This window comes from Choloepus didactylus, chromosome 7 (assembly GCF_015220235.1).
Source record: "Choloepus didactylus isolate mChoDid1 chromosome 7, mChoDid1.pri, whole genome shotgun sequence".
Lineage (NCBI taxonomy): Eukaryota > Metazoa > Chordata > Mammalia > Pilosa > Megalonychidae > Choloepus > Choloepus didactylus.
Window position 1 is genome coordinate 114,841,733 of NC_051313.1, and position 23,147 is coordinate 114,864,879.

Genomic DNA, 23,147 nt, shown 5'->3' on the forward strand with positions numbered 1-23,147 from the left:
TTACTCCATGCCAGGCCCTGTCTAAGCATTTTACATATATTGACTCATTTAATCCCACCTCTCTGTCAGGTAGGTTCTCTTTTTATTCCCATTTTACAGATGAGGAAATTGAAGCCCAGTGAGGTTAAGTAACTTACCTAAGGTCACACAGCTATTAGGTGGCAGCACCAGGCCAGGCAAACATGTCCATAGCTATCCCCCGTCCTCCCTCCTCCTCCCCTGTGCTCTTGCCCCTTACCGGCTTAGAGGTCATCAGAGTCCCCCATTGGCTGCCGGGTGACACTCACATGTTTAACTTGGCATTCTGGGCTCTCTTCCAGCCAACTCCAACTTATTCTTTCATCCTTGGGCTCTTCAATCAAACTGGACCCCCAGTTCTGCCCTTGTCCCCACCTGCTTTTCTCCCTTTCAGTCTTTTCCCATGTCTCCTCAGTCTGGAATGCCCTCCTGCAGTTTCTCCGTGCCCAAATCCTTGTCCCTCAAGGTCTGGCTGCCTTGGCACTTCTCCTTTGACTCCCCTATTTTTGGTGGCCTTGTCAATTACAAATACCTATCTTCTTTCTCCCACTGGAGGGGAGATCCTTGAAGGGAGCAACTGGTACCCCAGCCCCCACTTCATAGATATTTATTGAAAAAATGTGCTTCCATTTGTTATCAAGGTGGCACCGTTGTATATGGCACTAGCCTGGCAGCAGGAAACCTGGTTTCTAATCCTGTCACTAACCAGACTAGCTGTGTGACCTTAGGCAAATCACTTGGACTCTCTGTGCCTTTAGTTTCCTCATCTCCAGAAGTGGATATCGGTACCCATTCAGGCCGAAGAGACCTCAGCTAAAGATGTAGCTTGTGGCCCCAGAAGGAAGAACAGGAGATGTGGGAGAGGAGAAATGGTTCACCAGAAGCCAGGAGGCGACTGGGTGTGTGTGCAAATTGCCTCGCTGTGTTTGATGGGAGATTAGGGAAGGATTGTGCCTAGACTTCCCATGTGCAAAGAAAGCAAAGAAGACTCAAATGAGAAGACAAATGCAGTAAGCATGAAAGTCCCATGGTAGTCCTGTTCCCTTAGCCCAGGGTTTCTCACTCTCAGCACCATTGGCATTTAGGGCTGGACAAGTCTGCTTTGGGGGACTGTCCTGTACATTGTAAGATGTTTGGCAGCATCCCTGGCCTCTAACCATTAGATGCCAGTAGCACCTCTCCTCCCCCAGTTGTGACAACCAAAAATGTCTCCAGACATGCCACGTGTCCCCTGGGAGGCACAATCGCCCCTGTTTGAGAACCACTGAGTTACCCCACTAACACGTTTAATGAGCACCTACTATGAACCTAGCCGTGCGAGTAATTCTCCCATGTCAGGTCTGGTTGGGAGTTAAACCTTACAAGAACAGCAAGAAGGTTCTTACTTGGAGGTTGCAAGGGGAGCCCTGAAGTTCCCAGGCAACCCTTGACTGGATCTCGAAGGAGGAGCAGGGAAGGCTGGAACTGGCCAATGGAAGGGGGGAGGGCATTTCGGGTGAGGGGAGCAGCGGGAGCCAACACACAGGCACAGGCAAGGACGGGCCCCCTTTGCGACATCAAGCCTTCTTTGGCTGCACAGGGTGGAGGGCATGTTCAGGAGAGCAGTGGGAAAGAAGTTAAATAAATATTATCCCTGGTATGTTTGGTTGTGGGATACTGAGTCTAATCAGGGAGCCCAGTTGTGTAACTCTAAATGCCAGGGTCCCACAAAACCTCACTGGGACCGACCCTGCCTCCCGGCTCACCAGGTCCTCAGACCCAGACTCTGTGTGCAGGGACTGGAGCCACACCTTGGGATTGGTGGAGGCCTTGGGGGCCCAGCCCCAACTGCTTGGAAATGGTCCTTCTTACCCGATAACTGGTTTTTCCTGCAGGTGGTAAACCCGAAAAAGAAAATGAAGAAAAAGAAATACGTGAATTCTGGCACAGTGAGTAGCTACCTGAATTCTGGCACAGTGAGTAGCTCCCTCCTCTCTGCAGCCTGGTGTAGACAATCTGAGCCCCAAGCTAGCCTGGAGTCATGTGTGTCTATGTGCGTGCGGAGCGTGGGACCCGAGGCCCGGGAGAGAGTTGGGGTGGGGAGGGGTGGGGCCGATGGAGTATCAGCCAAGGGGGTAGATGATGGAGACAACCTGGCGGGTGCTGTGATACAGAATGAGAAAGCGCAGAGAGCAACTCCCAAAGGACGTCCTGCAGGAAGGAAAAGGACGTGGAGGAGCATTTATTGGGCCCCTTCTCTGGGAAATTCCCCTCTTAGGTGTTTTTCGCTAGTTGTTTCCCCGAGAGGTAGATATCATCATCCCCTTGTCATGAAAGAGGAAACCGAGGCTGCAGGCAAGGAAGTGACTCAGCCAAGGTCATACAGCAAGAAAGTGGCAGAGCTGGGAGTCAGTGCCACATTTGACTCCAGAGCTGGCAGCTGCTACGGGCACTGTCTCTGCTCGCCCATGACCATTCTGCGATGACACACTGGCCCAGTGGCTTCCAGCGGCTGGTCTTCAGCAGATTCGTGCATTCATTCAACAAATACTGACTGCATGCTACCATGTACCAGGCACCAGGGATACAGCTGGGGACAAGATGGACCAAAATCCCTGTCCTTGTGGTACTTATATCCCAATGGAAAGAGACAGAAAACGAATGTACAAACACACATATACCTGTGTGTGCCTGATGATTATAAGTGCAGTGGGAAGAAAAGTACAGGAAGGTAAAGAGGTAGAATGCCAGGGGACAAAGCTACTATTTTGTATAAGGTAGTCAAGGAAAGCTCCTCTGCATAGGTGATATTTGAGCAGAGATCCAAAGCAGGTGAAGAAGTTAGTACTGAGAATATTGGGGAAGGGGAATTCCAGATAGAGGGAATTCCATAAGTGCAAAGGCCTGGGGGTGGCAGCCCACAGCGTATTTCTAGAGCAAGCCAGTGTTTTTGTAGTAAAAACCTACCCAAGCCTGCCCCCTAAGTGTCCCCCCCTACTCTGCATCAGCTAATGCAGCCAAGCTTAGTCATTTGAGTCAGGCAGACTGCAATTCCAGACCCAGGGGAGCCTGGGGTTCCTTTGAGGAGCCTCATTTTCTCCATCTGTTAAATGGGGCTAATAAATCATCCCTACCTTCCACAATCATTGCACAGGGTGGCTGTGGCAGACACGTGGGAGATGCAGGGAGATGCAGGCTTGGACACTGCAAAGTACTCTGCTCGTTCGGAGGGAGCTGAGCACCACTTTTCTGTTTGTAACTGTTTCACAGGCTGGGGCTTGGAGTAATATTTCCTGCAGTGTTTCTCAGAGGGGATGCTGTCAGCGTTTTGGGCAGGATAATTCTTCATTTCACAGGACTGTCCCATACATTGCAAGATGTTTAGCACCCCTGGCCTCTACCCATAGCTTTCCCTAGAGCCCCAGTTATTGTGAGAACCCCCAAAACTTTCTTACACATTTCCGAATGCCCTGAGGACAGGCAGTACGTCCCCTTGCTGAGACCTCTTGATTGTACAGCTAAAAAAAAAAAAAAGTTTGAAATCACTGATCTTGTCTAGGCTTCTTACTTTAGGTTACAGTGAATTAGGGACAGAGTGGGGCTGGGCCCAGGTCTCCCGACTTTCCTTCTTGCCTTTACTCCAGCATTTCCCAATCTTCACCATAAAAATGACCCAGGATCCAGATGCTTGTTAAAATGCGGATGCCCAGGCCAATTTCCAGGGTTCTACTTTAGAGGTCTAGGCTGGAGCCCAGGAATCTTTTTTTTAAACTAGTATGTTAGTGCTTCTCATACCTTACCATGGGTAGAAATCTGCTGGGGATCTTGTTAAAATGCAGATTCTGCATTTCTAACTAGCATCGAGGTGAGGCCGTTGCTGCTGGTCCAGGGACCACACTTTGAGTGGCAAGTCCCTGGATGAATACTTATGATCAGGCAAGTTAGAGACCTGTTACATCCCAGGGTCTGGGTTCAACCCTGGCTGCAGGTTAGACCCACATGAGGAACTTGGAAAAGATCCAGAGCCAGAGCCCCACCTCAGAAACTCTAAAGATATTGGTCTGGTGTCCCCATCGAGGCTCGAGATGTTTTAAAAGCTTCTTGAGGATTCTAACGAATCACCACCACCATAGTCCATTCCTGGTGAGTCTGACCCACCACACTTGGAGGGAAAGGAGGCTTTGTCCATCCAGGTGCCTAACACCCAACCCCAGTGGGCAGGTGTCTCTGAGGCCCAGCTCAGCACTCACAGACCCCTTAACTCACAGGCTCATCAGCTTTGTCAAGCCAAGGTGCTTCCTGACCTGCTTGGTAACTCAATAAACATGGCTGAATCTGCACCAGTGGGGGGCTCCCAAAATCCTAGAGAGAAGTTTGTTCTCCTACATAGTAAAAGGTCCCCTGCTCCAATTTGGCCTCATTTAGTTGGTTTGGTTGCCAGGCTTTCACTTGTCTCCAGGATCCTAAATTGTTGCTGTAATGAGTTGCCATGTAGCTGCCCCCAGCTAGCACCTTTCAGGGGGCAGAGGTCAGGGGCCTCTTTTTGGGAGGGGGCCTGGGGAAAGGACAGGCTGCTTATCAGGGTCTAGGGTCTAAGAGGGTGGAGGTTGAGATTCCCCAGAGGGATGAAGTGGGACAAGTAAGGTTTAGGATAGCACAGACCAGAGAGGCCCATTTCAGGATTAATAGTGGGAGATGGACTCGTGGAGCTTGTAGGTTTGGTGGGTTGTTAGGTCTTTGTCAGGAAGACCCCCCTCCCTTCTCACCCTATGCCAGGGCTTTGGGGTTGGGGGAGCAGGTGCCCACTTAGGGCAGGCCCATGTCTTCGGCTTGAGGCCCTATGCCCCCATGGACAGAGAAGGGGCCCTTCCAGGATGCAGTTTGGCACTGAGGTCGAGAGTGCACGCTCTGCTGTCACACAGACCTGGGCTCAGCTCCCCATCTGCCATATCCTGGCAGTGTCCTTGGGCACATTGTGTAACATCTTTTATTTTTTTAACTGTAGACAGATTGTATTTATTAATATTGATGCAAAAATTCTAAATAAAATATTGCAAACAGAATTTAGCACAATTTAAAACAATAATACATCAGGATCATGTGTTTTTTTTCAGAAACCTTTCTGTTTGTTTGATTAGAACAGTTGTAGGTTTACAGAAAAATCACACATAAAGTACAGAGTTCCCAAGTACTCCCCCCACAGTTTTATCTATTATTAACATTTTGCGTTCATGTGTTAGCTTTGTTGCAACTGATGAAACATTATTATTATAATTATACTATTAACTAGAGCCCATAGTTTAATTAGAGTTCATTCTTTGAGTTGTACAGTTCTATGGGTTTGTTTGTTTGTTTTCTGGTCACTTATATACAACCTAAAATTGTGCATTTTATCCGTTTTCAAATATATAATTCAGTGGTGTTGATTAGTCACAAAGTTGTGCCTCCATCACCGTCGTCCATTGCCAGCGGGTAACCTCTTTGAGTCTCGGTTTCCTTGGTAAAATGGGGATAATAGTACTTCTTCTTGGGGTTTCCGTGGACACTAAATGCAACCATGCCTGCAAAGCTGGCACATATTGAGGCTCTCACATCGTTGTCATCGCCCGTCCCCCACCTCACCTCCAGGCTCCCCGCTGACCACGCGCCCTCCTGTTTTCCAGGTTACGCTGCTCTCGTTTGCTGTGGAGTCAGAGTGCACATTCCTTGACTACATCAAAGGAGGGTGAGAATGGAGGCAGCCCGGCCTGTGCAGCCCCGGGGAGAGGGAAGGGGTCCCACACTCCCACACCACCTGTTCTGGGCCCACCGTGCCCTCTCTGAGACCCTGGCAGAAGTTTTGATGCTGGGCCCTGAACAAAACTCGAGTGACAAGTATCAGGGCTGAGACCATGTGCCCAGAGCCCAGCCTGCTGCTGGTTCCTAAGGGCCTACACAGGGAGCCCCTGAGCCAAGGAGGCTGACCTGGGTCAGGCAGGTCCCCGTGCAGAAATGGAACCTGGCGATGATAGGGACACCCTGACAAAGAAAGCCAAGGGTTTGGGGACGTGGAAAGAGCCCTGGACTAAGAGGCTGTGTGCCTCTTTGCCATGGATTTGCTGGATTACTTGGGCAAGTCTCTCTCCTCCCCATGGGCATCAGTTTCCTCCTGTTTACACCAAGAGACTGTAGTGATAAGTTCCAAGGATGCTTCCAGTTCTGAGCTTCTGACACCTCTGATCTAACTGGGGGGGCCGTGATTAACCTGCTCAGTGGTATCAGGGACCTGTAAGGGGCAGGTGGGACTGGGGGGCTGAGCCAGGAGATCGTCTCAGGGCCTTAACAAGTTAAAGAGCAGAAAGAACCAGAAGGTGCAGTGTCTAGGCCCAGGCAGGCAGGAAATCCACTGGGAGGCTCCAGCCAACAGCGCATGGAAAGAGGACCTGGCTTCAAGGTTAGATCTTGCCCAAGATGCTCCCTGCCAGGAGAGGTGCCAGATCAGGGCGTGGGCAGCTGAGAGCCCACAGGTGCAGGCAGGTGAGTGACTGCACCTGTCTGGAGGGAGACAGGCAGGGGCAGTTGCCAAAGACTCATCCCAGCCAAGCAGGCCGATTGGCTGCCTTGTTCTCCAGGGCAGAGGGAAAATCAGACCCTGGGAAGCCATGTTCACTTTCCCATGACACTGCTCCCTGCTGCCCTGAATGAGCTGAGGTTCAAGTTTGCAAGGTCTCCTTCTACTCACTGATGCCATCCCTCCAGGCACCTGGCAGCCTCCTCTGCCCCTCCTCTGATCCTGCTCCAGACCCTGCCTGTGCTCCCTTCCCCATCAAAACAGGGCCATCCTCCATCCTATTAAGCAGCCACCCCTTACATTACACAGCACTTCATAATTTTCAAGCATTCCTTATCCTTCCCCCTTGTATGGTGCTCCCAACCTAAGGAGCACAGGGGACATGGGAAGGACGATTATCTCCATTTTACAGCTGGAGACATTACATATCTTGCCCAAGGCCACACGCCTAGCTGTTGGCAGACTCCTTCCATCCCAATATGCTGCGCTTCGTACCACAGTAGTGAATAATCCTGGCCTTGCCTGCCTCCCAGCTACCAGGTCGGGTGTGACGAAGATGGAGACTGACAAGTTAAGGGGCTGGGTGCTCAGAGGCCGAGTTGCTGCACAAAGCTGGTGCCACCGGTCCTGGGCAGGTTAGAGCCCCAGAGCTGGCCCTACCCCACGCCGCTCTTTAAACTCTCTGGAGAGCCTGAGTGAGAGAGCAGGCTGCAGGGAGCGAGGGGGCAGTGTGCATCCAGGCAGGACCCTGCTGGCGGCATCCTCTCCTGCTGGCCTCCCTCACCTGCCCACCTGGACCTGGGAGGTAGGGTATGGGCAGCTTTGCCCCATGTCAGAGTTGGAGCTGAGAGCTCAGCAGCCTGCTTTCTGTCCTGCTCAGCCCTTCCTACAAATATGTCTGTTTTTCAATCCTTTCCTTCCCTGAGTTTTTTTAGACCCAGAGTAGGGGAGGGCTAGTTAAGGAGAAAGGCCTGTATCTCCCCTCAGTCCAGATTTAGAAGAACCAGCCAGATAGTGTCCTGCAGCCTCAGTCCTACAGGCCAGAACCGTCTTCCCAGGGGTGACCCCAGGAGCTGGGCTCTTACTCTACAAATGTCTTCCTTCCTCCCACAAAGATTCAGTCTTAGTGTACCACACTGAAAGGTGACAGCAAGCAGTAGGTGAACAGAGTGAGCCAACTGCTATTACAAATAATTCCCCAGTTGGGTTTTAATACAAATAAAGGTTTGTTTTTCTCTCATGGCATGGCAGGGTTGGGAGGGGAGACTCTGCTCCACTGAGTCATTCAGGGACCCAGGTGCTTGCCAGCTTGTAGCTACTTTACCTGGGTCTCTAGTGTACTGGATGCGCCGCCCCCAGCCAGCAGCCGGGAGAAAGAGGGAGGGATGACTACCTCTGGCCAGCAGACCCTGGCTCAGGCCTCCTGCTAACCACATCCTTGAACCTTCCTGAGGGGTGGAGGTCCCCTGACTAGCAGCTCAGCTGGGACCAGGAAGAGGGATGGCTGTGGTTTCTGGGAGGAAACATCTGCTAAATGCAGGTGAGGTGAGGCCTGCCTCATCTCACCTCATCCCTGGCCCCAACCCGGAACCGCCAGCACGGTGTGGTTCTCTGAACCCCTTCCTCAGAATCTCTGGTTGAGGGCAGTGGGTTGGGGGGAAGTTTGTTAGAGAGGCAGATTCCGGGGTCCCACCCAAGACCAACTGAATTGGAGTCTCCAGGGCAGGGCCCTGGAATCTGCTTCTTAAATCAAACTCCCCTGGTGATACTGCGCTCACTGCAGTGTGGAAACCCTGAGACTAGACTTTAGCAGAGATTCACACCCTGGTCAGCTTTGTTTTTTCGACATTTAGCACAGAGCCTAGAACAACCAAGCCCTCAGAAAGTTTCAACCCTGAATCTAAATCTCCCAAACCTAACTTTTTATTATGGGAAATTTGAAACATACTAAAATGGAGAGAAGTATAATGAACCCCCAGGATCCCTCACCCAACTTTGGCACTTACCAACTCATGGCCAGTCTTGTTCCACCTGCCCTTCGCTTCATCTAATTATTTTGAAGCAAAGTCCAGATGTAGCATTTCACCTCCAAATATTTTAGGAATAATCTCTAAAATGTAAGGACTCTCTCTGTTTTTAAAACTTGACCACAGTATCACAATCACGCTTTTAAAATTAACAATTTTTAATACCACATATCTAATCAGTGTTCAAATTTTCCCAGTTGTTTTATAAATTTTTAAAATTGGTTTGTTCAAAAAAGAATCTAGACAAGATTGTGGTTGGTTAATATAGCTCTTGATTCTCTTTTCATCTGTAAGTTTCCCCTAAGCACCCGAAGGGCTTGCTAAAACAGATTCCTGCCCCCCAGCAAGAGATGGTGATTGAGCAGGTCTAGAGGGGGAGTGAGATTCCTGACGGGCAAGTCCCCGGGTGATGACGTCGCTGCTGTCCCCCAGCTCACCCTTCTTGTAGTGCTCCAAGAGAGTTTCCTACGGTCTGGATTTTGCTGGCTGCATCCTCTGCGGTGTCACTTAACATGTTCCTCTGCCCCCTGTATTTCCTGAAAACTGATAGGCAGGTCAGGAGGTACAATTGGAGTCAGGTTCAATTTTTGGCAAGACAACTTCATGGATGGTGTTTTGTTCTTCCCTCAGGAGATGTACAATGTCTGCTTGTGTCTCTTTTTTTGTCGAATAAGTTTTAATCCTGAATCTGACTCCAAATTTGAGCCTGAAAACAGACACAAGCCTACCCTAACCCATCTTACTGGCTCCAGGGAGCCCAGGGGGCAGGGTGTGGGAAGGAAAGAAGCGATCATAACCACATGCCCACACAGAAAGTAATCATCTTCAAAGACCTTTCACACTGCCTGACTCTTTTGATCCTCACAACAGTCCTTTGGGAGAGGGTGTGGCTGGCATTAGTATCCCCTTTTCCAGAACTGGAGGCTGACTTGGAGAGGTGAATGACTTAGCCAAGGCCACAAGCCTGGCAAGCAGTGGGCTGGGATTGAAGTCACAATTCCTCACTCCCTGTCCAGAACTGTTCATTCCCCCTTGGCCCTGCCTCTCCCCTAGATAACTCCCTTGCTCTTCTCCCCCTTTAGGACTCAGATCAACTTCACAGTGGCCATTGATTTTACCGCCTCCAATGGTGAGTGGGGGGATGGGCAGGCTGGGAAGAGAGGTGTGGGGCTGGAAGGAGGAGGGCTTTTATAGGCTTTCTCACCAAAGAGGGGGTGCATAGTGCTAGAGGACCAAAGATACCACCAGGGTGGGGAAGGTATCCCCAGGTATTGAGTATCTGAAGGTATCAAGGTGTCTGACCATCACCAACAAATCTGGCCCCTGGGGTTATATACCATGAGCTAGCTACAGCCTTGCCCTTGAGGAACATCCAGTTGTTGGAAAATTGGACATTGTGTACTTGGGGCCCACCCAGAGCCCCTCAAGGAGAGGTGTTCCCCCACCCCCACCCCCCAGACCAAATAACCAGAACCTCTGTGTGGTCCAACCCATGGGCTGGAGGGGAGGACTGGGGCCGGGACTGAACTGTGGGGTCCTCAAGGCAGGCAGTAACCCAGCCCAGGAACCCCTGCTGGCGCTGCCCCAGCTTCCATGAATTCCTCCTGTACTGGGCTATGGCTGAGTTGCCAGGAGCAGTGCCAAGGCCAAACTTTACACTATTAGAAACATCACAGCCTTCCTTGGATTCTGGACCCTATTGGGGTGCTCAGTGCTCATTTTTGTCCCAGGCAATCAGAAGATGCTCAGGTCTCCCATTCCTCAGGTGGGGTCAGAAACCCCTTTTGGGGCTACAGGCCTAGCATCATAGAGAGGGATGTCAGAGCTGGGAGCAGCCTTTGCAATAATAGCAGTGACGACAGTCAGAATGGTAACACCTCTTTAATCTTCCCAGAAATCCTATGAGGTGGGAACTGTTATTATCTCCAGTGTTCAGACGAGGAGACTGGGAAACTTACCCAAGATCACGCTGCTAGCGGGAGGCAGACAGTCTGGCTCCAGAGTCTGTATTCCTATACCCATGCTGTCCTGCCTCTAATAAACAAATAAGCAAAGTGTAGAGTAAGTTAGTGGTGAAAAGGGCCATGGAGAAAAAATCAAGCCAGGGAGTATTGCAGGATGCTGTCCCTTTCAATAGGCTGCTCAGGGAAGGTGACAGTTGAGCAGAGACCTGCAGAGGTGGGGGAGGCACACGGACAGCCATTGCAAAGACCCCAAGGTGGGAACAGCAAGAGGCAGGGAAGGCTGGGACTGAGTGAGTGACGGGGAGGGTGTGGGAGGAGCTGAGGAGAGTAGCTGGAGACTAGATCACATATGGCTTTGTAAGGACTTTGGGTTTTATTCCAAGAGTGGTGTGAGCCTTGCAGCGTTTTGAGCAGAGGAGAGGCACGATCTGACTTGGATTTTAGCAGGCTTGCTCTGGCTGGTGTGCAGGGGTGGAAGCAGGGAGATGGTTAGGGGCCTGCTGCCGTCCTGTGTGCAAGAGGATGGCGCCATGGGCTCTGGTGGTAGCAGTGGAGTTGGGGAGTAGTAGGTGGGGTTCTGGATATATTTTGAAGGTGAGGCGACCAGGATTTGCTAAAGGACTGAATGTTGGGTAAGAGGAAAAAGGGAGTCGAGGTTAATTAAAAGTTGGAGGAGAAAAGCTCGGAGGACACACCCTTGGAGGCCACTTCTGCTTTCCAAAGCTGGAGGGGCTTGGAGGATCCGGGCCAACAAATGTCCCCATATCCTGTGTCACAGGGAACCCCTCACAGTCCACGTCCCTGCACTACATGAGCCCCTACCAGCTGAATGCTTATGCGCTGGCACTGACCGCCGTCGGGGAGATCATCCAGCACTACGACAGCGACAAGATGTTCCCGGCCCTCGGCTTCGGGGCCAAGCTGCCCCCCGACGGCAGGGTGTCCCATGAGTTCCCACTGGTAGGAGGTCCCGGGTGGTGGGGCTAACTAAGCTGGGGTGTGGTGACAAGCCCCAGGGTGGGGCAGCCTTTCCCATCCTCCAGGCCTGGGGAGTTGGGTGCAGCCTTTGGGTGGGGTGCACTGCCTGTTGCATATGGGGGGCTTGTATCAGGGCCTCTGGAAACCCACTCCCCACCTGTCACAAACACCTCCCCCCGTGCCTGAAGCCACCCACAGCTGGTCCTGGCCTTGTTCCCGACAAGATAGAGGTGAGGGTGGAGCTCAGATGGGGTGAGGTGGTTTCCCCAGCTAGGGACACTCCCGCAATTGCTGGGTGAGTCAGACATGTATTTAGCAAACATTCTTGATATGCCTGCTGAGTGCCAGCCACTGTGGTGGGTGCTGGACCCTCAAAGATGGATCAACCACAGGCCCTTCAGAGAGCTGCTCAGACCCCACAGTCATTCAGCTGTGGTGGGTTTGCCTGTAGTTCCCTTTTTGAGGGAGCACGGGGAGGAGGCAAGGAGCAGGTTGGACCCATCTCAGCCAGAGCATGCGCTGCCCTTTGGGGTGGGCCCTGGGAGCTGCCTCCCCCTGCCCCTCTTCTCCCACCAGAGAAGAGTCTAGGGGAGCCCCAGGCCTGCTGCCTGCCACACAGGGCTCTGCTCCCACACCCCACCCACGCCACCTTCCATCTGGGGCTCAGACTCCCCGTGCTAGCAGCCCCCCTCCCTCCCGTGCCCCCAGAACGGCAACCAGGAGAACCCCTCCTGCTGTGGCATCGATGGCATCCTGGAGGCCTACCACCGCAGCCTGCGCACCGTGCAGCTCTACGGCCCCACCAACTTCGCCCCCGTGGTCACCCACGTGGCCAGGTGCGTTCCCGGGGCCCCAGGCGGTTTCCACACTGGTTGTTTCCCAGAAGGCCCGAGGGAGTGCGTCTCATTCCCATAGACCCTGACCCTGAAAAGACCCTCCCTCCCATCCGAGGACCTGCCCCCCTAGAGTGGTCAGAGTTCTTGGGGGAGGGGCTGACCTGCCCAGAGGGGCCTCAGCCGCGCCCGCCCTGCCCACAGGAACGCGGCGGCCGTGCAGGACGGCTCCCAGTACTCGGTGCTTCTCATCATCACGGACGGGGTCATCTCGGACATGGCGCAGACCAAGGAGGCCATCGTCAATGTGAGCGGGCTGGGAGGGACGCTGGGGGCTTGGGGCACTCCTCCTCCCTCTCAGAGGAACCTGGGGGGCTGCCTTCCCGCTCCTTTGGGGTAATGCTGGGATGGGCCCGGGGCACAGCTCCTCGCCTCTCTCTGCCCTCTCTGGCACTCGCTGTTCTCATCCAGCTCCTGGATCCTCACCACAGCGGCTGGTGGGACTTTCGTGAGGAGTGGGCAGTGGGGTGTGGGGGCTGGGGGCCCCATGAGACCCGGCTGGTGAGCTCTGTACCCACCCCTTAGTCATACTCTGTGGTCCTCTCCCTCCAGAGGCCTACGAGCTGGCACTGACCCACCAGCCCCAGCCCCCAGCCCTACCGGGTGGCCTCCCTAAAAAGGGGAGCCCCCATGATGATGGCCCAGAAGCTGAGGAGGGGATGGGGTGGCTGGTGGAAGCAGACCTGTGGCCTGTTTCCCCTCTGCCTCCCTCCCTCCCTGCCGACCCCCCTTTCCTCTCCTGGCCCCACCTCGCCTTCCCTTTCTTGCCTGTCCTCCTTCCTCTCTTCTTTTGACCCGTCCCCTCTGTCCCTGCCCACGGATCTCTTCTCTCTTTTAACTGGCCTCTCTGCTGGTGTCCAACCTTCCGCGACCTTCCATGCTGTCTCCCAGGCGGCCAAACTCCCCATGTCCATCATCATCATCGGTGTGGGCCAGGCAGAGTTCGACGGTGAGTCTAGCTGCTGCCCTCCGTGACTCTCCCCCACCCCAGATGTTCCCCCAGAGGCTTCAGACCCCCAGGAACAACTCTCGCCAAGAGTGAGAGCGCCCAGCTGGGTGTGTGTGTGACTGGGTGGGTGTGCAGGGCGTGAGAGTGTGTTTGTTTGCATAGGGAGGGGTGTGTCAGGGCCTGCACCCCAAGCCCACATCCCAAGGCTGTGGGGAGGAGGCTCCAAGTCATTCCAGCCCTAGGATCCTGGGAGAGGCAGGAGCACTGGGCTAGAAGTCAGAGGCTCCTCCTGTCTTCTGGCCTCAGTTCTTGTCTGAAACGTGGACATGGGCCAGTGTTCTCTACCCTGGATTGGCTTGGGCTTGGAGGACAAGTCCACTGCCCTACCAGGCCCAGGGCAGCCCCTATTAACTCCCACCCCTTGCCACTCCTCCCCACACAGCCATGGTGGAACTGGATGGTGATGACGTGCGGATCTCCTCCCGGGGGAAGCTGGCCGAGCGGGACATTGTCCAGGTGAAGCCCAGGGCCTGCCTGACCCACAGGAAATGCAAGAGCCCCTCTAGCTAGGCTGACCGCACACCACCTTTGGAGGGCTTCCCTTAGGGAAAGGCCTTGGAGGGAGGCCCTGGGGTCAGTCGTCGGGATACACTTCTCTCTGAGCAGACCCCTCCCAACCATGACTGAGATTCACCCCTAGCATTGCTGGTGCCCCCACCGGAATAATCTGCAGCTCTGCCCCAAATCCCACCAGCCCTCCCTGACCCTCCGGTGGGATCTTCTGCAGGGCACATACAACCCGAGGGCATGCACTGTCTGTTGTTTTCTACCTGGCTGCCCTCCCATGTGGTGGCAAACCCCCTGAAGGTGGAGGCCATGTCTTTAGTGTTGCTGTAGCCCTCTCCAAGAATGGGCATTGCTTGGTTGATTCAATCAGTGTCTTAACATCCCCATGCAGGATGCAAATGTGATGAGCAGGCAGATCTTTGTCCTCGGGGAATAGAACACACCCTCAGCAAGCACACCCTTCAGTTTAATCTGATGTGGACTGGGTCCCTAGTGCCTAGAAGTTGCAGAATAAAACACTGACATTCTCCATTTTAAAAAAGGGGGGAGGGGAGGGGAGAGCATTCCAGGTATGGAGACCAAATATAGGGGGCTGGAGAAGCAGGGCCAGAGGGTCTGAGGGGATGGGGAGGGCACAGTGTCTCGGAAGTCAGGGGATTCATTCAACGGCATTTCCTGAGCACCTACTAACTGCCGGCCCCTGTGCTTCATGTCAGGACTTCAGAGGTTAAACCATCCTGTTCAGTGGTGCACACTGGCAGTAGTAGGTGCTCAGTAAACACCTGCTGTGTGACTGAAGGGTGACTGTGACACAGTCCTTGTCCTCGGAATTCATAATTGGGGAGCGGGTAGTAGCAGTCGAGTGAAGTTGGCAGAGGCTGGGGAGGGGTGGGGGCGTGACCCTAGTAGGAGACCAGGCTGAACCCTGCCTTCCTGCCCCCAGTTCGTGCCCTTCCGGGACTACGTGGATCGCACGGGCAACCACGTGCTGAGCATGGCCCGCCTGGCCCGCGACGTGCTGGCTGAGATTCCCGACCAGCTGGTGTCCTACATGAAGGCTCAGGGAATCCGCCCTCGCCCCCCACCCGGGCCCCCGGCGGGCTCACCCCCGCGGTCCCCGGCCCGCACACCCCCTGCTTCGCCCCTGCACACGCACATCTGAGCCTGGCCCAAGGCAAGCGGCTGGATGGTGGGCAGGGTCCCCAGACTCCCCTACTGCAGGCTGTGCCCCGCCCAGCCTCTGGGCCATCTGCGTGCTCCAGAGGATGGCAGGGGCGGCGCCTCTGGAGACTCCTCCCCAATTTCCTGGGCCCACTTCCTGCCCAGCCCCAGCTCCTGCCAACTCCCCCCCAATTTCCTGGGCTTACTTCCGGCCCAGACCCAGGAAGTTGGGGTGGGGGATACAGGTGGCGGAAGTGTAACTGGGCCCTCTGCGTCCCTCTTTTTGTCGTGTCCCCCTGACACTTGGTTCTAGCCCTGCCAGGAAGGTGTTAACAAGTGGGATGGTGGGAGTCAGCCTATCTTGGGTAACCCCATCTGCTCACCTAGAGCCCCTCACCCCTGGCTTGGTCCCCGTCCTCCAGTTCCCCCTCCTTCCCATCCTTTATCTCGTGTCTAATCCTATCCCTGGCTTCCACCCCACTCTCTATCCTGTGTCCTATTTCCAGTTAGCCCCGTGAACTAATGGATTTGCAGGAATGCCTCCCAGGAATGCTTGCATGCAATGGGAGACTTACACACTAGTGAGGGGGAGACTGGGATTCTAGGCTAGTAGGCCATGTGATGGGCCAGAGGCATTTCAGGCACCAAGTCCTTGCTGGTGCCTTTAAAGCCCAATATGACACTGATTCTAGACACATGGATCCACACAGGCCCCCCCCCCCCGGTAGGGGCTACAGGCTCCATGGAGGTGGATTCCAGCTCCAGGCATCCCTTCCTCCCTCCAGAGGCTGCCCAGGGCCCCAGGTGCCTGCCCCACTGTTGCCCACCTGGAGGCCTGGGCAAGGAGCCACCCAGCCCCAGTGTTTTCATACTGCCTCCTGCTCTCTGAGCAGCCTCCATCCCACGGGGACAGGAGAAGGGAGTCTTGGGTTCAAAACTTGCCTCCAACTCCTGCCTGCTGTGGGAACCCACACAAGGCCCCTCCACCTTCTGGGCCTCAGTTTCCACATCTGTACTATGAGAGGGTTGACCAGATGGTCCCGGGTTTTCCTCCAGCTCTGACAATCCTGAGGGTCCCTTCATTCCATGCCCAGCTCCCCCTATTCCACTCCTCACCTGTGTGACCATTTACCCCTGGCCGTCTTGGCCCTAGGGTCACCCAGTCCAGTCCTTCAGTCTTGGGCTCTGATGTCTGAGCCCAAGGCCCTGCCTCTGCTGTGGGAAAGGTAGGAACAGGTGTTCTCACTCCTGGGCCCACCCAGCTGCCCAGCTTTTACCCACGTGAGAAGCAGGATGTGCATGCCAGTCCCTTCTCGCATGGGGCTCCTCAGCCCACTGAAACCTGAACTTCCTGTGCCTGGGCGGAGACCAGGCCCCCCTCAAATGATGCCCAACGCTGCTTCCCTTCCAGTCCCGCATGATGGTGGTGTTTCTATGCTGTCTGGTCCTGTGCCCGTCTCTGAGACAGTCTCTGTGTGGAATTTGCCTTAAACTGAAGTAAATTTGGTTCTTTTACTAAAGTTCCTTGTTTTCCTTCCTCCTGTGAGAAGTAGCACAGGCACTGCTGTTCAGTGGAGTCCAGGTTCCCCTTCCTCTCATCCTTCCGTTCCATTGTTCAAAAAGGATTTACGGAGCAGCTGTTCTGTGCCAGGCTCTCGGCCTGTCTCCACATGGAGCTTACGACACACACATGCATAAAACGGAGAAACACAGTAAGCACATAAGCTAATTAGTAAGTAGCATAATTTCAGGTGTTGAGAAGATTTACGCATTAAAATAAGAGAGAACAAGAGGGGAGAGCGATGAGATGATATTTTAGAAGAGGTGGTCCAGGAGGGCTGCTCGGAGGAGGTGATGTTTCCGAGGAGCCTTGAGGCAATGTGAGAGTGAGCCGTCCTGACATCTTGGGAAGGACCGTTCCAAGTAGAGGGAAAGCACGTGCAAAGGCCCCAAGGTGGGAGTGTGCTTGATGTGTTTGAAGGACAGCAAGGGGGCCAGTGTGGTGGGAGCCCAGCGAAGGAGGGAAGAGTGCAGAAGGATGGATCACAAAGGTGAAGAGGTCAGAATGCCAAGGGCCTTGTAGGCTGTGGTCGGGCCTTTAGTATTTACTCCGAAACAGGGAGCCATTGAGGAGGTTAGAGGGGAAGAAGTAACACGATCTGATTATTCTCTGAAGCCAGTAGATCACTGTATTTCATTCAATCTCTCCTTCAGTCGTCTCTCAACAAGTATTCACTGAACATTATCACCAGGCCCCTCCTCAGGGGTTGGAGATACTAATTCATACACTGTTGTGCCCTTGGGGTGCTACCCCTTGCCCAGGAGCAATGAGCAAGGAAATCCTACAAATCTGGGGTACTGATGCAAAGCCATGGCAGGGACCAGAGTCTGTGAGCACTCAAAGGGAGCTCCTGGCCCAGCCTGAACGGCTTACAGGCCATGTGTCCATAACGAGCTCCTCCTCCTCAGGGCAGTGCATCACCCCTGCCTTGCACGATTGTCCTGCTGCCAAGCAGAGTGATGTGTAGGTATGTGTACATGACCCATGTGACATGCGCAGAGGTCCGGGTGCCCTTGATTTACGTAGTAGTCACCATTTGCCTCCTTGTCTCTCTTCACATATAAATCTCATGGCCATCAGGGACCAGGATCACAGGGAAAAGTGGCTTCTCCAGGTGCATTTGCTCTCAGATTAGCCCCCAGGCAGCCTTTCTCAACCAGTGCGTCAGAAGGAATCTGGTACTAATTATACCACATTTGGGGAACTGTTTATGTCCTATGATTTTATAGTAAATTGGAGCTGACTCACGGCTGTCCCTGTAATTAGATGCCCCTTTGACTTGCATTCCGATACGCTTTCTGAGTGGGAAAGGGGTGGGGTCAGTTTAGAAGGAGAGAAGTTCCCATAACGAGCAATCCATTCTACCTCACTTTGAGCACCCATGGGAAAGTGTTGGGAGGAGAAGCCTGTCCAGCAGGGGAAACAAGGCTTAGAGTTGCTGCCCAGAGTGCCAAGACCATCCTTGCTGTGTGTTCCAGTTTGCTAACGCTGCTGTTCTGCAAAACACCAGAAATGTACTGGCTTTTATAAAGGGGGTTTATTTGGTTACAAAGTTACAGTCTTAAGGCCATAAAGTGTCCGAGGTAAGGCATCAACAATAGGGTACCTTCACTGGAGAAAGGCCATTGGCATCCGGAAAACCTCTCTTAGCTGGGAAGACACGTGGCTGGTGTCTGCTTGCTCCCAGGTTGTGTTTCAAAATGGCTTTCTCCAAAATGTCAGCATCAGCTTTCAACAGCCATCTTCAAAATGTCTCTTTTGGCTGCAACAGCACTGAGCTCTTTCTGTCTGAGCTCTTACAGGGCCCCAGTAAACTAATCAAGACCCATGTTGAATGGGTGGGGCCACAATTCCATGGAAATAATCTAATCAAAGGTATTAACCACAGTTGGGTAGGTCACATCTCCATGGAAACAACCTAATCCAAAGATTCCAACCTAATCAACATTAACATGTCTGCCCCCACAAGATTGCATTAAAGAACATGGCGTTTGGGGGTACATAATACATCCAAACCGGCATACTTTGCCTGACACTGCATCTTCTTTCCTGTGTTCTTTCTCAAATTGTGTCTTTCCAAACACTAGATCCCTGGTGTGGATATTGGGAAACTGCCGGCTTTGAACCCCTCTCTCAGAGAGTCCCAATGGCCTTTAGGGTTGTCAAGGCTCTGACAAGTCCTGCAGCAAAGAGACCAGTTTAACTCAGGTTTCCTAAGTTTTTGACTGCAGAGTTCCTTTGTGTTTGTGTGTGTGTGTGTGTGTGTGTATAGCTGGTAACACTATTACCCAGCAGAGCATGCTGGCTCAGGAATTTCAAGAGAAAGAATCTCCCTGGTTCCCAAGCCAATACAGAGGCCTGAGGGCTGCTCCAAGGAGGGTGGAAGTGTCTTGGAAGAGAGAGAGTGAGAGAGATGGAGTCCTCAAGTTGGCCTCTGGAAAGATGGAAGGGGCCTCAAGAGGGGTCCCTGCCCGGAGTCACAGAGGGAAGAGAAACCACAGAGAAGAAAGGAGGGTGTTAAAACTTGATAGGCCCAGACCCAGTGCTCCATGGTTAACTTTATTTTATTAAAATAAAAGCTGAGGGGTGTGTAGAACAGAGCTCAAGACCAAGGGCAGGCCAAGAAAGGAGAGGTGGCTGCGAGCCCCTCACCCAGCTGCGGCTGGCCCTGCCCCCCAGTCCTTCAGGCCACTGTCAGTCGCCAGATTATTCCTCTACCCACCCCTGCCTTCGGAAGTCCCTCTACCAGTTCCTCACCAGCGCCCTTGCTCACTCCCTTCAAATGCTCCTGAATTAATAAAAATAAAGTAATAACAGTGGTAAAGCCAACAGTCATCCACACTTACTAAGAGCCAGGTACTCTTCTAAGCACTCTACACGTGTTACGTGAATCCAACTTCATAACAATCCTGTGAAGAAGGTACTATCGTCCCATTTTCCAGACGAGAAAACTGAGGCACATAAAGGTCAAGGAACTTGCTCAAGGTCACACAATTAGAAGCGTAACTTACAGGCATCTGGAAGGATCTGTCCAGTTATCTAAAGACATGAGTTCTGGCCAAGTCATTGAATTGTGTGACCTTTGCTGGGCCACCTGCCCTCCAGGGATCTCAGTCCCCCCACTGGCAATGGAGGGGAGGCGCTGTAACATCACTCAGGGTCTTCCCACCTCTCTGAAGTCTCAGCCTTCCCCTCAGCCCATCCTTTCAGACCCCCGCCAGGCCCCACAGGCCTCCTGGGACCTCACCATGGCTGGGCCCAACACTCCCCATCCCCACAGCAGCCCCTCCTTCACCCCTGGCATCCCCAGCTACCAGCGGCCTGCAAAAGAGGTTCCTGAGTCCTGCACGGAAGGGGCGAGAGAGGGAGAAGCAGAGGATGGGGCTGATGGCACAATTGGAGTAGGCCAGGATGGTGCAAAGACTGGAGGCCAGGAAAGCCCCCAGCGTGGCGGGCAGGCCACCCACGGCCGCCATGTAGCCCAGCACAGAGCAGGGCCCCCACATCAGCACAAAGACCACCAGCACAACGAGGACGAGCCCCATGTTCTCCTGGTGCTCCTGGACACTCTCCCCCATGGGTCCCTGGGGCTTTGGCCACAGGAGCCAGCCCACGTGGCTGAAGGAGCAGCCCAGCCCCAGCACGCAGGGCAGGAAGGCCAGGGCTTCCAGCAGGAGGTCTGAGCAGGGCTCAGCAGCAAGAGACAAGCCCAGGCCTCGGGGGCCCCTGATGCCTCCTCTTCCGCCACCACCCGCTGGAACAGCCAGTTGGGCAGCGAGGCGGTGAGGCCCAGGCCCCACATGGCCCCACAGAGCAGCACCCAGGAGCCCCAGCCAGCCGGGAGGACCACGTCGGTCTGGGCCACAGCCACATGGCGCAGAAGAGCCGTGGCCACCATGCTGTAGAAGGTGCAGAACATGGTGGCCATGCTGGCTGCCTGGCTGGTGGTGCAGGTGGCCGGGCCCAGCCACCAGTCACACTGCAGGAAGCTCAGCAGCAGCATGGGCACCACACAGGCCAGGAAGAGCAGGTCAGACAGCGTGATGTTCACCATGAGGCTGTTGGTCAGCGTGAGGAGTGGCCGCGGGGCGCCCGAGCTCCGGCCCACCACCAGCAGCATGAGCCCATTGGCCAGCAGCCCCACCAGCAGGATGAGGCTGCAGAAGCTGGCAAAGGCGAGTCGGAGCAGCTGCTCAGGCGTGGCCAGGAAGATGGCAGTGAACGTGGCATTGGGCTCCAGCCCAGACTCCATTCTCCTGCATTGGACACACGAGGGCAGTGTAGGAACCAGCCCCCAGGGCCACCTCCCTTCTTAATTGAGCCCCCTCCTTTCCCAGAGCTCTGCTTCTGGGGGGCCCGTGGCACACACTAGCCCCTCTAGACCTCTCGACAACCTGACGCGATGGGATCCATCAACCACCTGGTTGCAAATCCCCACCCTGCTACTTAGTAGCTCCGTGACCTTGGGAAGGCTTCTCTGTTTCAGTTTCCTGAAGTGTAAGGAGGTGAGGAAATGGAGGAAAGAAAACAGAGGTCAACAGTAATTGTCATTAAGGAGTGAGACTCAGGTCAATTTCATTTTCTTCTTTCTAATGTCTTTATTTTCTAAAGTTTCTGCAGAGAATGCAAATTTATAATCTGTACTTTTATAATCTGATAAGTAAATATATATTTTAAAGCAAAACTCTCTCCTATGTGTTTTACAGGTGGATTTCACTTGAGACCTGAATGAGAAAGTGGATCTGAAAGGACTTTGAGAAGGGATAAAGCCCTGGGTCATGGTTCCTGAGCTTATCTGCACATTGGGATCACCGGGGGAGCTTCAAAAATACTGATGCCTGGGTCCCACCCCCCAGGAGATATGATTTAATTGGTTTGGGATGTGGCCTGGGCTTTGGCATTTTTTAAAGATTTCCCTAGGATTCCAATGTTCAGACCAGCTCGGGAAGCACTGCCCTCTGTGACTCAGTCGGGCTGGCTGCCTGGTGGAGGAGGCCATGGCAGGGTAGGGGAAACACACCCCCCGGCCATCAGATCTTCCTCCTTACCACCACCCATCCCACATGCTGAGAACATGGGGAGCTCCCTCCCCACACTGTGCGAGGACCCTGCCTAGGAGATGGGGGTCTCGACATCCGCTGTCTGCCACCCTGCACGCCAGGTCAGGACCCCCAAGCTTTAGATGGAGAGAGGCAGCTGGCTTAGAGTTTCGTTTGTTAACTCAATACTAAGATCTCCTGAGTGTTTCTCTATGCTGGGCACTGAGGAGATAGTAGCAACCAAGACAGATCAGTGGGGTCCTGATCTGGGTTCCATCCCCTTTTCTCCCAGACTGGAGAGACCCCTCTCTAGGTGGCCCAAGGCCTGATCTGGGCGGGGGGGGGGCGGTCCCCTGAAGCCCCTCGTGCAGAGCCCCTGCCCGGGGGAGTTGCTTGGTCTCTGTTGCCCTCTGGAAGGAAGCAGCTTGCTTGAAGGCAGCTGATGACGGTCCGGCAAGGGGGCCTTTCCAGATTCTGATACCACCACACCTCCCGGGTTTCAGACTCTGATCCCAGGCACTTTGGGGAAGGTGGAAATGAGGGTCCAGCCCAAATACCCTAGTTTCCCTGAGTGAATCCTGTAATGGAGACTCTTCCCTGGCATTTGTCGTCACTTTTTCATTTCTATCCTCTGGTCCAGAATGGGGTGCCAGTGATTGGAGGTTTGGGGAGCGGGAAGAAGAGAGTAAAGGAATGGGGAAGAGGGAGAGGGAAGGGACCCCTGCTCCACCTAAGCATCCATGCCTTCCCGTAAGAAGCTCCAAAACTTAACGGGTAAGTCTGTGGTTTGAAACCTGGCCCCACCATTTACTAGCTATGTGAGGTGACAAATTACTCAACTCCTCTCTGCATCACTTTCCTCATCTGTAAAATGGAGATAACAGTCAGCGAGGTAACTTAAGGTAAGTGCACACAGGAGGTGCTCAGTCAATAGTGGCTATTGTCTGGTCTTGCTCAGTTCCAAAAACCTCTCTTCCCTAATACCCCTGCCCAGCCTCCATTCTATCCCACTGACCTCCCCTTCTCACTCCACACCCTGAGCCTCATCAGCCCAGTCCCACCCTCCTTTCCTTCAACAGCCCCAAGCTAAATTATAACCAGAGCCCGCGTGGCTGACATGCCCTGAGAACTCACCTCTTGTCTGGAAGTTCACTCTGAAGTCTACCTTGAGTAGCTCCTGAGTCCTGTTACCTTGAATCCTTGCTGACCCGTGAGCTCCTTGATGCTAGGAGCTGGTGGCCCCTCCTCGGCTCTGCTCTGCCCAGGTGGACCCAGCTGGAGAAGGCTAAGAGGGTTCTGGGCAGGTGCACAGCCCCTCCAAGCACTTCGCTGCTAGGGAACCTGAGCTGGCTGCCTGGAGGCTGCACTAGAGCTGAGATTGGAGGGGCAGGTTGGGGGGCCACTCCCACCCTGGGTCTCCCAAAGGACTGGAGCTCTGTCCATCCCACTGCGCTCCCCCAG

General features: G+C 53.9%; 3 protein-coding genes across 5 annotated transcripts in view; 1 reads left to right on the forward strand and 2 right to left on the reverse strand.

Moving 5' to 3' along the window:
- Window positions 1–16,606, forward strand: part of CPNE5 (copine 5) — a 94,347-nt gene extending 77,741 nt beyond the window's left edge. For both annotated transcript variants that reach the window (XM_037843886.1, XM_037843887.1), the window contains 9 exons: window positions 1,893–1,946; window positions 5,661–5,722; window positions 9,657–9,703; window positions 11,317–11,498; window positions 12,225–12,352; window positions 12,554–12,656; window positions 13,301–13,358; window positions 13,801–13,874; window positions 14,869–16,606. In XM_037843886.1, the coding sequence (XP_037699814.1) occupies window positions 1,893–1,946; window positions 5,661–5,722; window positions 9,657–9,703; window positions 11,317–11,498; window positions 12,225–12,352; window positions 12,554–12,656; window positions 13,301–13,358; window positions 13,801–13,874; window positions 14,869–15,087 (927 nt within the window). In that variant the 3' untranslated portion in view covers window positions 15,088–16,606. The remainder of the gene's footprint in view (window positions 1–1,892; window positions 1,947–5,660; window positions 5,723–9,656; window positions 9,704–11,316; window positions 11,499–12,224; window positions 12,353–12,553; window positions 12,657–13,300; window positions 13,359–13,800; window positions 13,875–14,868) is intronic.
- Window positions 16,607–19,853: 3,247 nt separating this feature from the next.
- Window positions 19,854–20,899, reverse strand: LOC119540702 (galanin receptor type 1-like). Its single transcript, XM_037844686.1, has 2 exons — window positions 20,353–20,899; window positions 19,854–20,311 (listed from the first exon to the last, which is right to left on the reverse strand). The coding sequence occupies exons 1-2, from the start codon at window positions 20,897–20,899 to the stop codon at window positions 19,854–19,856; spliced, it is 1,005 nt and encodes a 334-aa protein (XP_037700614.1).
- The window catches only part of RAB44 (RAB44, member RAS oncogene family), a 33,977-nt gene continuing 31,652 nt past the window's right edge, over window positions 20,823–23,147 (reverse strand). For both annotated transcript variants that reach the window (XR_005218086.1, XM_037844552.1), the window contains one exon: window positions 20,823–20,903. The gene's annotated coding sequence lies outside the window, so the exon portion shown is untranslated. The remainder of the gene's footprint in view (window positions 20,904–23,147) is intronic.